The 15,597-nt window shown below is 45.7% G+C and overlaps 1 protein-coding gene across 1 annotated transcript in view; it reads right to left on the bottom strand.

Annotated features, from left to right (window-relative positions):
* Positions 1 to 6,148, bottom strand: part of ston2 (stonin 2) — a 53,824-nt gene extending 47,676 nt beyond the window's left edge. Inside the window, exons 1-2 of the mRNA XM_029687509.2 lie at positions 6,058 to 6,148; positions 175 to 354 (exon numbers count right to left, since the gene is read on the bottom strand). Of these exons, the coding sequence (XP_029543369.1) occupies positions 175 to 265 (91 nt within the window). The 5' untranslated portion in view covers positions 266 to 354; positions 6,058 to 6,148. The remainder of the gene's footprint in view (positions 1 to 174; positions 355 to 6,057) is intronic.
* Between the last annotated feature and the right edge of the window lie 9,449 nt (positions 6,149 to 15,597).

The raw sequence follows: 15,597 nt of genomic DNA, 5'->3' as shown, positions 1-15,597 counted from the left end.
AAGTGTGTTATTGACGTACAGTCTGTTAGCGTGCTGACCCCGACATCTCCTTGCCAGGTAAATATGTACTTAATTGTATATATGCATAAAATGATGACATTAAAAAAACAAATCTACTCCTGAACTTCATCCTACAGTATAGGATTTAAATGACTTTCACAATATGACTCGTACCTGCTTGATGCTCCGTGCTCGTCCCGAAGGCTTCATCTGCAAACGCCACCCAACCAGCTCTTCCCGAGCCCACTCTGCTGGCAGTGGCCATGGTTTGTGTGTGTGTGTGTGTATACACTCCACTAGATTCCACTAGTTCCTGCCCTCACACCTGTCTGCATCCATGCACAACTGGACACGCTGAGGAGGAGACAAAAGAGAGAGACAAAGAGAGAGGTAACATGGAGGAATGATAAACTGAAGCACAATCTTGGCAGCCACCTGCTGCTGACACATAGGTCTGAGGACCAAGGTTAGTTTGAGAACCAAGAAACCCTCAGCTGCATTCAAACACATCAGGTGTGACACCTAGAGTCATAGCAGACTGGTTAAGCATTTGAAGTGTGTGTACCAGAGGCAGTCCTGTAATAAAGTTGCTTAGACACTAACGACAGGACAACAAGCATATTGGTTTGATAAGCTACTCTTGGTAAAGATTCAACGTTGGTCTCACCCACAAGACAGCAAACTCCCCTTCCCATGTGCTGCACTCAAACACAACACAGACACTTTCTGGAAGTCTATGGCAGCATAGTGCACTATATAGGGAAGAGGGTGCCATTGGGGATGCATGCTATAGACTGACTCTCTGTTGACTAACCAGCAGAGACAGAATGAGCATTCAGTCCAGCATAACAAAAGTCGGCATCGAGCTGTTGACAATACGAGTCCATTCTATTTATGGGGGGTCGTGCTCTTCAGAACAGGAAGACACTGTCAGTGTGTCTGTGTCAGGAACTTTTGAAATCCGGGAAGCCTCAGCTCTCCAGCCCCTGCTTGCCAGTCCCAGACCTCAACCCTAGTCTACCAGCCCCTGAGCCCACAGATCTGACGTGACCATGATGCTGGCTATGAAATAAGTTGGTTTCCACAGAATCCTCTGTACAAAACCTTGATTCTAAAGTGGTTGTTTCCTGCTCTTATGAGTACTTAACCACTTCATTTCCCATTGAGTTAAGTTCTTAACTTCTAATGCTGTTGAAGTAATATGGCTACAGTTTTACCTGCCTCACCTAAAGCCCATTATTTTGGGAAGCTGCTATAGACGACCAAATGAGAACAGTCAGTATCTGGAAGAAAAAGCTTCAAACTGTAGCCAGTGCCTGCAACCTGGATCAGATTGTCAGTCAATCTATCAGGGTATTTATAAACAGCACAGGAATGAAATCATCCACATGTATTGATCACATCTTTACTAATGTTGCAGAAATCTGCTCTAAAAACAGTATCAAAATCCATTGGATGTATTGATCATAATATAGTAGTCATATCTAGGAAAACCAAAGTTCCAACGCCTGGCCCAAGATAGCGTATAAGAGGTCATAGGAATCACTACAAAACATATTCTATGTTGAAGATGTAAAGAATATTTGCTGGTCTGTGGTGTGTAATGAACAGCAACCAGACGCTGCACTTGACACATTTCTGAAATGGCTTATTCCAGTTAATAATAAGCATGCACCCATTAATACAATTACTAAAAACGGTTCAATCCCTGTGGATTGATGAGGAATGGAAAGATGGTATGGTTGAGAAGGATGAGGCCAAAGGAATGGCAAATAAGTTGGGCTGCACAGCCCAAACATACTGTAAAATGTGAAATTATGTGACTAAACAGAACAAAAATAAGAAGAAACTGTACTATGAAACAACAATAAATTATATAAAGAATGATAGTAAAAGTTTTTGGAGCACTCGGCTGCATCATTCATCAAAGGAGAACTCGGCTGCATCATTCATCAAAGGAGAACTCGGCTGCATCATTCATTGAATCAGATGACTTATTCATCAAACACCACTGATATTGCCAACTACCTACACATCCATGCATGACTGATCAAATTATCAAAGACAAGCATTGCAATTTTGAATTCCGTAAAATTAGTGTGTAAGAGGTGAAAAACATATTGCTGTCTATCAATAATGACAAGCCACCTGGGTCTGACAACTTGGATGGAAAATTGTTGTTGAGATCAGACAATATTGCTACTCCTATTGGCCATCTATTCTATCTAAACCTACAAGAAAGTGTGTGCCCTCAGGCCTGGAAGGAATCAAAAGTAATTCCACTACCCAAGAATGACCAGATACAATGCTATTTCAAAGTAAACACATATTTTCAGCACACTTATAGGGAAGGGCATTCAGCAATCACCACAAATGACTGATGATTGGCTGAGACAAATTGATAATAAAAAGATTGTGGGAGCTGTTTTGTTTGACTTAAGTGGAGCATATTATATTATCAATCATAATCTGCTGGTGGAAAAATGTATAGTACCAGTCAAAAGTCTGGACACACCTACTCATTAAAGAGTTATTTTCTACATTGTAGAATAATAGTGAAGACAATAGCGCATATGGAATCATGTAGTAACCAAAAACGTGTTAAACAAATCAAAATATATTTTATATTTCAGATGCCTTGATGACAGCTTTGCACACTCTTGGCATTCTCTCAACCAGCTTCATGAGGTAGTCACCTGGAATGGATTTCAATTAACAGGTGTGCCTTGTTAAAAGTTAATTTGTGAAATGTATTTCCTTCTTAATGCGTTTGAGCCTTGTTGTGACAAGGTAGGGGTGGGATACAGAAGACCTTTTGGTAAAAGACCAAGTCCATATTACAGCTATGAACAGCTCAAATATAATCAAAGTGAAACGACAGTCTATCATTACTTTAAGACATGAAGGTCAGTCAATGCAGAACATTTCAAGAACTTTCAAGGTGCAGTCGCAAAGACCATCAAGCGCTACAATGAAACTGGCTCTCATGAGGGCCGCCACAGGAATGGAAGACCCAGAGTTACCTCTGCTGCAGAGGATAAGTTCATTTAAGTTACCAGCCTAAGAAATTGCAGCCCAAATAAATGCTTCACAGAGTTCAAGTAACAGACACATGTCAACATCAACTGTTCAGAGGAGACTGCGTGAATCAATCCTTCATGGTCAAATTTCTGCAAAGAAACCACTACTAAAGGACACCAATAAGAAGAAGAGAATTGCTTGGGCCAAGATATAGATACTGTGTGTGGTAGTAGAGTAGTGGCCTGAGGGCACACACGTAATGTGTTATGAAATCTGTTATCTAATCTCATGTAATGTTTTTTAAATTGTATATAAATGCCTTAATTTTGCTGCACTCCAGGAACAGTAGCTGCTGCCTTGACAACAACTAATGGGAATCCATAATAAATACAAAATACACAGTGTGTCTGCTGGAGCAGTGGCTCCCTAACCATTACTGATGTGAACCACCTAAAACCTTTCAAACGAAATATCCCTAACCCCGTTTGAGTTGGACACAATCAACCTGTTTGTCCTGTCCCCCCAACCCCATCCCACTACTTAGGAAACACTTTCACCGGATATGAAATCATGTTTTCCCAAAATCAAAATCCTCATTAACAAGAGCATGGGAGTTTTCCTGCTCTTTAAATACTAGAAGTCCACTAAGTTCCCACTGTAATACTGGGGATAGCGAGGAAACATATTTTTGTACCAGGGCACAGTCACAGTGTGTGTAATAGAGGATTCACATCGGATATGCACCGCAAAGGTCACAGATAAGTCTTCAAAATGTCAGGAAAGGTCAGGAGAGAGAAAAATACATATTCGGAAGAAAACCATCACATACAGTTTTTCCATATTACACTCCGAAGGAGAGAAAAGTGACATGAGAGAGGGGGGAGAAGACAGGGAGAGGCAGCAGAAATACAAGAGAGCAAGGTGGAGAGAACCAAAGCGAGAGAGTAGGAGAAAGATACAGGGTGGAAGAGGGGGATAAAGAGAGGGGGGGGGGGGGGGGGGACGACAGTGACAGGAAACGTTAAAAGGAAACACAGTCTCTGTAACTGCCCGATAAACATTACTGACTCATTCCATTTCTATCCCCCCCCCTTCGCTCTCGCTCATTTTCTCTGGAGGATGGCTGCTTGTATCCTTCCATGCACATCTGTTCTGCCAATGTCTCTCCTCTTTCTCACAGAGAGAAAGACACTTCTCCAGCTCCTTCCTCTTCCTCTCTCTGGTGGATTCTCTCTCCTCCAACAGTCTGCTTCACAGACCAAGTACACACCCCGTCTCTAATGATAACTGACAGTGTATTTGGCCAAGACCAAACATCCAGGCTTGGTTTCAATCAAGCCCACACCCTCACACTTACTCCAAAAAGACACTATGGTTCCAAATCCACTACAATACACAATTGACATGCTTATTTGCATGATTTCGATGTGACAAAGAAGGTGTCATATCTGAGAAACGGAGTAGTAGCCTAACAGTAATAATTGCGCGGTGCACACACACAGAGAGAGAGAGAGAGAGAGATAACTGAAGAGATCAAGGTGGTTGTGAGAGACTAGCCCACTGCTCTTCGGCAGCTCTCTCAGCTCATTGGGCAGGTAGTGAAGCATTCAAAACTGTACTCATGTCAACTCATATCCTATTCTACTATTCTGTCTCTGACCCAAAATAATTACGCAATGAATGACGACACACACGGTTAGACCGAACTTTGATACATGAAAAATATCTAATGGTCTACAAGACTGTCTCTCCTTGGGAAGCCTCTTCAAATCTGTTTGCCAAAAGGGGTAGGCTAAATTTTTTTGCTAGTATACATGAACCCTAACCAAAACAACGATGTAAATCCAACAGATGGCTATGATTTAATTGTCTTCAGTGATTCCTCTCCTGTGCTCTGTGTTCCTTCATGGCCATTGAAATGAATGCAGTATAAATGGCTGGCTGGGGTGGGTCTTCTTTAATTTAATATGCAATGAAAGGAATGGGTAAATGAAGGGATAAGGGGAAGGAGTGATGATACAGATGGTATAGAGTGCAAGGGATTAGAGATGTGAGTGAAAGTAGGGATAGAGGGGTGAGAGTATGAAGGGATAGGTAAGGAGAGAGGAATATAGGGAGTCAACGAAGGAGGAGAACAGAGGGGTGGATTGTTCTAACCCTGGGCGCACTCCAAACCCTGACTCAGAGCCCAGCCGAGACACACACACCACTGCCAGGCCAAGGGTCCAGACATGCACTGTCAACCATATGTTTGTGTGGGGGTAGTGTCTAAACACACACACACTTCCATCAGTAAGTCTGTCACATAGTTGTGATAGCATTCGGCAGTGACCCCGAACCCCCCTCCTCATCATTTCTGCTGTGGCATGCTCCCTACCCCCCTCCGCTATGTAAACATACTGCTGGCACAATGTTGACATAAAGTCACAGGGACATGCTAAATAACTAGCACTACTACAGTTGGTCTGTATGTGAGTCTGTTTACTTTGCTTCAGACTACTTTCTACCTGTTTTGGCATATAAGGGTAACGCAATGTAGGAGAGCTATGGCAATGTATCCCCGTAACCTACTATTTCCACAATTTAAACTGTAGGCTAAGTAGTCTGGTGTATTCCATTGACTATATAGACCAGTTAGTGTGGGATGTATTTAGCGGCCATAACCCAATACATGCTTTAGGCTACTCCTCTGCAACTATTGACAGAATTCTGCAAACATGGATCAAGAGACTCAAGTTTGCCCACAGTCTTGGTACAGAATAATAACTTCCTCTCACTCTCCAACCAGGTTACGGACAGATTCTCGATCGACACTCACGGCAGTTGGCTTTCTCTGCAACAACCTGTTGATCAACTGACCGACCCGATTTGCCCTGTCGCACTTGCACGCAACATTGTATCACAGACACACAACGAATCAGAGCCTCTACTAACTTCGAGAAAGAGCAACACTTGGCAACAACGTAGCCCGGTAGCCTTACATGGAAAGGTGATATAAAATGGTTTGGGATAAACAAATAATTCAATGTTACGTACCGATATTGTTTGGTGTTATATGCGCTGCAGTCTCTCCGTGTTCCAGTGAGCCAGACTGTCGACCAGAACGAGACCCGGAGAGTGAGACCGGTGACGCGGAAGGATTGGGCACGCACCATGCGCTGCCCTCGCGGCTTGTGATTGGTCAATCGCCTAACGTGAAATACTCACACGTCGACGTGAACAATAAAACAGCTATTATTATTTGTTTATCTGTGTGAAGAGGAAGTCATTATTATTCACTTCATGGCGAAAAGTATATGGACACCCTATTCAAATTAGTGGATTCGGCTATTGCAGCACACGTTGCTGACATGCATATAAAATTGAGCGCACGGCCATGCAATCTCCATAGACAAACATTTATGCCCGGCTAGAGCCGGCTGGTCAGCTGCAAGTGCTGTCACTGGGAAGTGAAAATGTCTAGGAGCAACAACAGCTTGGCTAGGAAGTGGTAGGCCACACAAGCTCACAGAACGTGATAGCCAAGTGCTGAAGTGCTTAGGGTGTCTGTCCTCGGTTGCAACACTCACTACTGAGGTCCAATCTGCCTCTGGAACCAAGGTGAGTTCCAAATTGCCACTGGAAGCAACGTTACCACAAGAACTTGACCCGCAACACTGGGGCCCCACATGGGTGCGTGCTCAGCCACCTCCTGTACTCCCTGTTAACCCAATACTGCGTAACCATGCACGCCTCCAACTCAATCATCAAGTTAGTAGACGACACAACAGTAGTGTGCTTGATTATCAACAACGTAGAGACAGCAGGGCACTTGGAGTGTGGTGTCAGGAAATAACTTCTCACTCAACATCAACAAAACAAAGGAGATGATCGTGGACTTCAGGAAACAGCAGAGGGCGCACCCCCCTATCCACATCGAAGGGACAGCAGTGGAGAAGGTGGAACGTTTTAAGTTCCTCGGCGTGCACAACTACCTGCCCTCCATGACAGCTACAGCACCCGATGTCACAGGAAGGCCAACAAGATCAACAAGGACAACAACCACCCGAGCCACTTCACACCGCTACCATCCAGAAGCTGAGGTCAGTACAGGTGCATCAAAGCTGGGACCAAGAGTCTGAAAAACAGCTTCTATCTCAAGGCCATCAGACTGCTAAACAGCCATCACTAACTCAGAGAGGCTGCAGCCTACATTGAGACACAATCACTGTCCACTTTAATAAATGGATCACTAGTCACTTTAAACAATGCCACTATAAATAATGCCATTTTAATAATGTTTACATATCTTACATCACTCATATCATATGTGTATACTGTATTTTATACCATCTATCACTGACATTTTCAACATGTCCCTGATTGAGTCTGTAATAACAACATGTTTCAAGCAGACCACCATTGAACACGAAGGCAACCTGTGCCCAAGAACACGAAGGCAACCTGTGCCCAAGAACACGAAGGCAACCTCCCTAAATGACTACAGACCCATAGCACTCACTTCCGTAGCCATGAAGTGCTTTGAAATGCTGGTAATGGCTCACATCAACCCCATTATCCCAGAAACCCTAGACCTGCTCTAATTTGCATACCGCCCAAACAGATCCACAGATGATGCAATCTCTATTGCACTCCACTCTGCCCTTTCCCACCTGGACAAAAGGAACACCTACGTGAGAATGCTATTCATTAACTACAGCTCAGCTTTCAACACCATAGTACCCTCAAAGCTCATCACTAAGCTAAGGATCCTGGGACTAAACACCTCCCTCTGCAACTGGATCTTGGACTACCTGACGGGCCGCCCCCAGGTGGTGAGGATAGGTAACAACACATCTGCCATGCTGATCCTCAACAGAGGAGCATCCATCCCCCTCCTAGCCCCGAACCAGGGACCCTCTGCACACATAGACAACAGCCACCCTCAAAGCATCGCTCCACAAAAGCCACAGCCCTTGCAGAGCAAGGGGAACAACTACTTCAAGGTCTCAGAGTGAGGTCACCAATTGAAACGCTATTAGTGCGCACTCCACTAACTAGCTAGCCATTTCACATCGGTTACACTCACCCCCATTTTTGACCTCCTCCTTTTCCACAGCAACCAGTGATCTGGGTCAACAGCATCAATGTAACTGTATAGCTTTCATCCCTCTCCTCTCCCCTACCTGGGCTTGAACCAGGGATCCTCTGCACGCATAGACAACAGCCACCCTCAAAGCATCGTTACCCATCGCTCCACGAAAGCCGCGGCCCTTGCAGAGCAAGGGGAACAACTACTTCAAGGTCTCAGAGCGAGTGACGTCACCAATTGAAACGCTATTAGCGCGCACCCCGCTAACTAGCTAGCCATTTCACATCGGTTACATGTGCTTAGTCCCCTCCTGTACTCCCAGTTCACCCAGGACTGCATGGCCAGGCACGACTCCAACACCGTCATTAAGTGTGCAGATGACGCAACAGTGGTAGGAATGATCACCGACAACGACGAGACAGCCTATAGGGAGGAGGTCAGAAACCTGGCCGGGTGGTGCAACCTAACAACATATCCCTCAACGTGATCAAGACTAAGGAGATGATTGTGAACTACAGGAAAAGGAGGACCGAGCACGCCCCCATACTCATCGACGGGGCTGTAGTGGAGCATGTTGATAGCTTCAAGTCCTTGGTGTCCACATCACCAACAAACTAGAATGGTCCAAACATACCAAGGCAGTCGTGAAGAGGGCACGACAAAGCCTATTCCCCCTTAGGAAACTTAAAAGATTTGGCCTGGGTCCTCAGATCCTCAAAAGGTTCTATGGCAACTGCTCGGCCTCCGATCGCAAGGCACTGCAGAGGGTAGTGCGAATGGCCCGGTACATCACTGGGGCTAAGCTGCCTGCCATCCAGGACCTCTACACCAGGCGGTGTCAGAGGAAGGCTTTAAAAATGGTCAAAGACCCCAGCCACCCCAGTCATAAACTGTTCTCTCTACTACTGCATGGCAAGCGGTACCGGAGTGCCAAGTCTAGGACAAAAAGGCTTCTCAACAGTTTTCACCCCCAAGCCATAAGACTCCTGAACAGGTAATCAAATGGCTACCCGGGCTATTTGCATTGTGTGCCCCCCAACCCATCTTTTATGCTGCTGCTACTCTCTGTTCATCATATATGCATAGTCACTTTAACTATACATTCATTTACATGCTACCTCAATTAGCCTGACCAACCAGTGCCTGTATGTAGCCTCACTACTGTCATAGCCTCGCTATTATATATAGCCTCGCTACTGTTATTTTTCACTGTCTTTTTGCTGTTGTTTTTATTTCTTTACTTACCTATTGTTTACTCACCACCTTTACTCAACTAATACTTTTTTTTTAAATGCACTGTTGGTTAGAGCCTTAAGTAAGCATTTCACTGTTGTATTTGGTGCACGTGAAAAATAAACTTTGATTTGATTTGATTTATTGCACCTTGCCTATGCCATCGCTCATCCATATATTTATATGTACATATTCTCATTCACCCCTTTAGATTTGTGTGTATTAGGTAGTTGCTGTGGAATTGTTAGATTACTTGTTAGATATTACTGCATTGTCGGAACTAGAAGCACAAGCATTTCAAAACAAATCCAATCAAATCAAATCAATTTTATTTATATAGCCCTTCGTACATCAGCTGATATCTCAAAGTGCTGTACAGAAACCAAGCCTAAAACCCCAAACAGCAAGCAATGCAGGTGTAAAAGCACGGTGGCTAGGAAAAACTCCCTAGAAAGGCCAAAACCTAGGAAGAAACCTAGAGAGGAACCAGGCTATGTGGGGTGGCCAGTCCTCTTCTGGCTGTGCCGGGTAGAGATTATAACAGAACATGGCCAAGATGTTCAAATGTTCATAAATGACCAGCATGGTCGAATAATAATAAGGCAGAACAGTTGAAACTGGAGCAGCAGCACAGTCAGGTGGACTGGGGACAGCAAGGAGTCATCATGTCAGGTAGTCCTGGGGCACGGTCCTAGGGCTCAGGTCCTCCGAGAGAGAGAAAGAAATAGAGAATTAGAGAGAGCATATGTGGGGTGGCCAGTCCTCTTCTGGCTGTGCCGGGTGGAGATTATAACAGAACATGGCCAAGATGTTCAAATGTTCATAAATGACCAGCATGGTCGAATAATAGTAAGGCAGAACAGTTGAAACTGGAGCAGCAGCATGGCCAGGTGGACTGGGGACAGCAAGGAGTCATCATGTCAGGTAGTCCTGGGACATGGTCCTAGGGCCCAGGCCAGTTGAAACTGGAGCAGCAGCATGGCCAGGTGGACTGGGGACAGCAAGGAGTCATCATGTCAGGTAGTCCTGGGGCATGGTCCTAGGGCTCAGGTCCTCCGAGAGAGAGAAAGAAAGAGAGAAGGAGAGAATTAGAGAATGCACACTTAGATTCACACAGGACACCGAATAGGACAGGAGAAGTACTCCAGATATAACAAACTGACCCTAGCCCCCCGACACATAAACTACTGCAGCATAAATACTGGAGGCTGAGACAGGAGGGGTCAGGAGACACTGTGGCCCCATCCGAGGACACCCCGGACAGGGCCAAACAGGAAGGATATAACCCCACCCACTTTGCCAAAGCACAGCCCCCCACACCACTAGAGGGATATCTTCAACCACCAACTTACCATCCTGAGACAAGGCCGAGTATAGCCCACAAAGATCTCCGCCACGGCACAACCCAAGGGGGGGGCGCCAACCCAGACAGGCCGACCACAACAGTGAATCAACCCACTCAGGTGACGCACCCCCCCCAGGGACGGCATGAGAGAGCCCCAGTAAGCCAGTGACTCAGCCCCTGTAACAGGGTTAGAGGCAGAGAATCCCAGTGGAAAGAGGGGAACCGGCCAGGCAGAGACAGCAAGGGCGGTTCGTTGCTCCAGAGCCTTTCCGTTCACCTTCCCACTTCTGGGCCAGACTACACTCAATCATATGACCCACTGAAGAGATGAGTCTTCAGTAAAGACTTAAAGGTTGAGACCGAGTTTGCGTCTCTGACATGGGTAGGCAGACCGTTCCATAAAAATGGAGCTCTATAGGAGAAAGCCCTGCCTCCAGCTGTTTGCTTAGAAATTCTAGGGACAATTAGGAGGCCTGCGTCTTGTGACCGTAGCGTACGTGTAGGTATGTACGGCAGGACCAAATCAGAGAGATAGGTAGGAGCAAGCCCATGTAATACTTTGTAGGTTAGCAGTAAAACCTTGAAATCAGCCCTTGCTTTGACAGGAAGCCAGTGTAGAGAGGCTAGCACTGGAGTAATATGATCACATTTTTTGGTTCTAGTCAGGATTCTAGCAGCCGTATTTAGCACTAACTGAAGTTTATTTAGTGCTTTATCCGGGTAGCCGGAAAGTAGAGCATTGCAGTAGTCTAACCTAGAAGTGACAAAAGCATGGATTAATTTTTCTGCATCATTTTTGGACAGAAAGTTTCTGATTTTTGCAATGTTACGTAGATGGAAAAAAGCTGTCCTCGAAATGGTTTTGATATGTTCTTCAAAAGAGAGATCAGGGTCCAGAGTAACGCCGAGGTCCTTCACAGTTTTATTTGAGACGACTGTACAACCATTAATATTAATTGTCAGATTCAACAGAAGATCTCTTTGTTTCTTGGGACCTAGAACAAGCATCTCTGTTTTGTCCGAGTTTAATAGTAGAAAGTTTGCAGCCATCCACATCCTTATGTCTGAAACACATGCTTCTAGCGAGGGCAATTTTGTGGCTTCACCATGTTTCATTGAAATGTACAGCTGTGTGTCATCCGCATAACAGTGAAAGTTTACATTAAGTTTACATTTCACCCACACTCACATTAGCATCTGCTAAACATGTGTATGTGAAAAGTATGATTTGATTTGATTTGATAACTGTTCATTGGGAGCTTCATGAAATGGGTTTCCATGGCCGAGCTGCTGCACACAAGCCTAAAATCACCATGCGCAATGGAAAGCGTTGGCTGGAGGGGTGTAAAGCTTGATGTCATTGGACTCTGGAGCAGTGGAAACACGATCTCTGGAGTGATGAATCACGCTTCATCATCTGGCAGTCCGACAGACGAATCTGGGTTTGGAGAACGCAGGAGAACGCTGCCTGCCCGAATGCATAATGCCAACTGTAAAGTTTGGTGGAGGATAAATAATGGTCTGGGGCTGTTGTTCATGGTTCAGGCTCAGCCCCTTAGTTCCAGTGAAGGGAAATGTTAAGCTACAGCATACAATGACATTCTAGATGATTCTGTGCTTCCAACTTTGTGGCAACAGTTTGGGGAAGGCTCTCTCCTGTTTCAGCATGACAATGCCCCCGTGCACAAAGTGAGGTTCATATAGAAATAGTTTGTCAAGATCAGTCTGGAGGAACTTGACTGGCCTGCACAGCCCTGACCTCAACCCCATCGAACACATTTGAGAATAATTGGAACGCCAACTGCGAACCAGGCCTAATCGCCAAACATCGGTGCCCGACCTCACTAATGCTCTTGTGGCTGAATGAAAGCAAGGCCCCGCAGCAAGGTTCCAACATCTAGTGGAAAGCCTTGCCAGAAGAAAGGAGGCAGCAAAGGGGGGACCAACTCTATATTAATGTCCATGATTTCGGGAATGAGATGTTCGAGCAGGTGTCCACATACTCTTGGCCATGTAGTGTATTATCGTACTGTTTCATTGTCACTGTGGTGTCTTTATTTTGCTATAAAGGGAGTTTCTGATTAAAATGTAGCCTATTGGCCAGTGTTTCCTTTTGTTAAATTCCCAGACCTCATGTACTTTGCCCTATGTCAAAATATTTTAAACATCCTTTTTTCCTTTGTCAAAATGTATTTTGTATGTATTTCACCGAGCCACAATTGACAGTGCGATAAGGCTGTTAGATGTGTTTTTCATAAACTAGTAGCATAGGTCTACTGACAAATTCAGTAGATATTTAGAGGCACCTGGTGGGTTTGAAATTAAGGACTCTTTATCAACAGCAATATTGAGTGCATTCCTCATTTGCCAGTAGATAGCGCCAGAGTCATGGAAATCTTTCCCGTTATGTATTAATTGTATGTCGATTGACACTTGCCCTTTTCCCCCACTGAATAAAGCTATATTGCAAGACTATCGTTTGAGAGGAAGTGGATATAGATGCTGTGCATGGGCAAAGAGGGTTAAATAAGGAAAATGGAGGGAGGGACAGAAAAAAATGGGATGGAGACTCATGAAGATGGAAGGGAAGAGACAGATAAAAGCACGCATCAGGTATCATGGAGAGAATGTGAGAGAGAGAGAGAGAGAGAGAGAGAGAGAGAGAGAGAGAGGGGAAGGGAGGGAGAGAGAGAGAGAGAGAGAGGGAGAGAGAGAGAGAGAGAGAGAGAGCGAGAGAGAGAGAGGGAGAGAGAGAGAGGGAGAGAGAGAGTGAGAGAGAGAGAGAGAGAGAGAGAGTGAGAGAGAGAGAGAGAGAGGGGGAAGGGAGGGAGAGAGAGAGAGAGAGAGAGGGAGAGAGAGAGAGAGAGAGGGAGAGAGAGAGAGAGAGAGAGAGAGAGTGAGAGAGAGAGATGGGAAGGAGGAGAGAGAGAGAGAGAGAGAGAGAGAGAGGGGGAAGGGAGGGAGAGAGAGAGAGAGAGAGAGAGGGAGAGAGAGAGAGAGAGAGAGAGAGGGAGAGAGAGAGGAGAGAGAGAGAGTGAGAGAGAGAGAGATGGGAAGGGAGGGAGAGAGAGAGAGAGAGAGGGAGAGAGAGAGAGAGAGAGAGTGAGAGAGAGAGAGAGAGTGAGAGAGAGAGAGAGAGGGAGAGAGAGAGAGAGAGAGAGGGAGAGAGAGAGAGTGAGAGAGAGAGAGAGAGAGATGGGAAGGGAGGGAGAGAGAGAGTGTGAGTGAGAGAGAGAGAGGGAGGGGAAGGGAGGGAGAGGAGAGAGAGAGAGGGGAAGGGAGGGAGAGAGAGGGGGAGAGAGAGAGTGAGAGAGATAGGAAGGGAGGGAGAGAGAGAGAGAGAGAGTGAGAGAGAGAGGGGAAGGGAGGGAGAGAGAGAGAGGGAGAGAGAGACATACAGAGAAAGAGAGAGTGAGAGAGAGAGAGGGAGAAAATGACCCCCTTTACCTGAACTTGATTTACAGGGAACCACTTACTATCTATCCACATGAAAGGGAAAGCAAACCTCTTTCCACCCTCAGCCTTTAAACTGGTGGAGAAAATGACAGTCCTGGATACACACGCACACACGCTCGTGCATAAGCACGCACATACGCACATGCATGCACACACACACTACATCTCCTCTCTTTTTCTGTGTTGTGCCTCCCAGGTGAGCCCCTCAAGGTTAGCCTATCTGCCAGAAGACGCAATCTACATTTACCACCATGAACAGAGGCAAGAGCTCAGGGGTGACTTCCCCTTCTCTCACTGTCAAACAAGTACACACACACACACACACACACACACACACACACACACACACACACACACACACACACACACACACACAGAGGGAGAGAGACACGCACACAGAGACACACACACGCTCAATGGAGGAGACCACCCACTAAGATACATTTTGGCTCCTTACACGACACTAAATAAGATCAAGTTGCTCTAGCAAAGCTAGATATCTAGTGCCTTAAATGGTTAGCATCCGCGGGAGGAGTAGAATTCATACTGATCTATGGTCAGATTTCTGTTTTCTCCTCATGGTTTCTGAAGTTTAAATTGGTGCAGTACAGGCTGATCTGAGATTCTAAAGTCCATGTATGCCTGAGGGCAACATCTACCAAGTTGCTGCTTGGTTAGCGCATTGCTAGACATGCATTTGTAAATGTACTGTACATACTGTATACCGGTGGAGGCTGATGGGAGAAGCTACAGGAGGATTGGTTCATTGTAATGGCTGGAATGGAATCAATGGAAAGGTATCAAACACATCAAATATATGGAAACCACGTGTTTGACTCATTTCCATTTTTTCCATAACAGCCATTACAATGAGCCCGTCCTGCAATAGCTCCCCCCACCAGCCTCCACTGCTGTACAGTGGCAACCTATTTCCCGTGTAGTGCTCTACTTTTCACCAGTGCTCCTATGGGCCCTGCTCGGCCTCATGGGCCCTGTTCAAAAGTAGTGTGCTATATAAGGGAATAGGGTGCCATTTGGGACGCATACTATGTAACCTATGGACAGCCGGTGAGACTAGGTCGTTGCTCAAAATCCTGTAAAGTGACATTGCCGCTGCCTACGAGGGACACCAGCTGTCTGCCATCTTTACAGTTAAAGTTGTGTTAGATGTGACCACTATTGTCTTATCATATACCTTTATCCTCATACAAACACACACGTGCGCGGGCGCGGGCGGGAATGCACAGACTCACGCACACGTGCACACAGACACACACACACAATACTGTCAACCTCCTCTCCTCTCCAGCCCTACCTTTCCTCCCCTTCTCCTGTCTCTCATCGCTTGTCCTCTCCTTTCTCTGCCTCTCATCTCCTCTCTTCTCCTCACTTCTGCTCTCCATTCGTCTCCAGCTCTCCTCACTTCCCTTCTCATCTCCTTTCCAGCTCCTCTCTTTTCCTCTTCTCTCAA

The sequence above is a fragment of the Oncorhynchus nerka genome, linkage group LG18 (assembly GCF_034236695.1).
Source record: "Oncorhynchus nerka isolate Pitt River linkage group LG18, Oner_Uvic_2.0, whole genome shotgun sequence".
NCBI classification, from domain to species: Eukaryota; Metazoa; Chordata; class Actinopteri; order Salmoniformes; family Salmonidae; genus Oncorhynchus; species Oncorhynchus nerka.
This window is presented reverse-complemented; position numbering and strand designations above follow the sequence as displayed.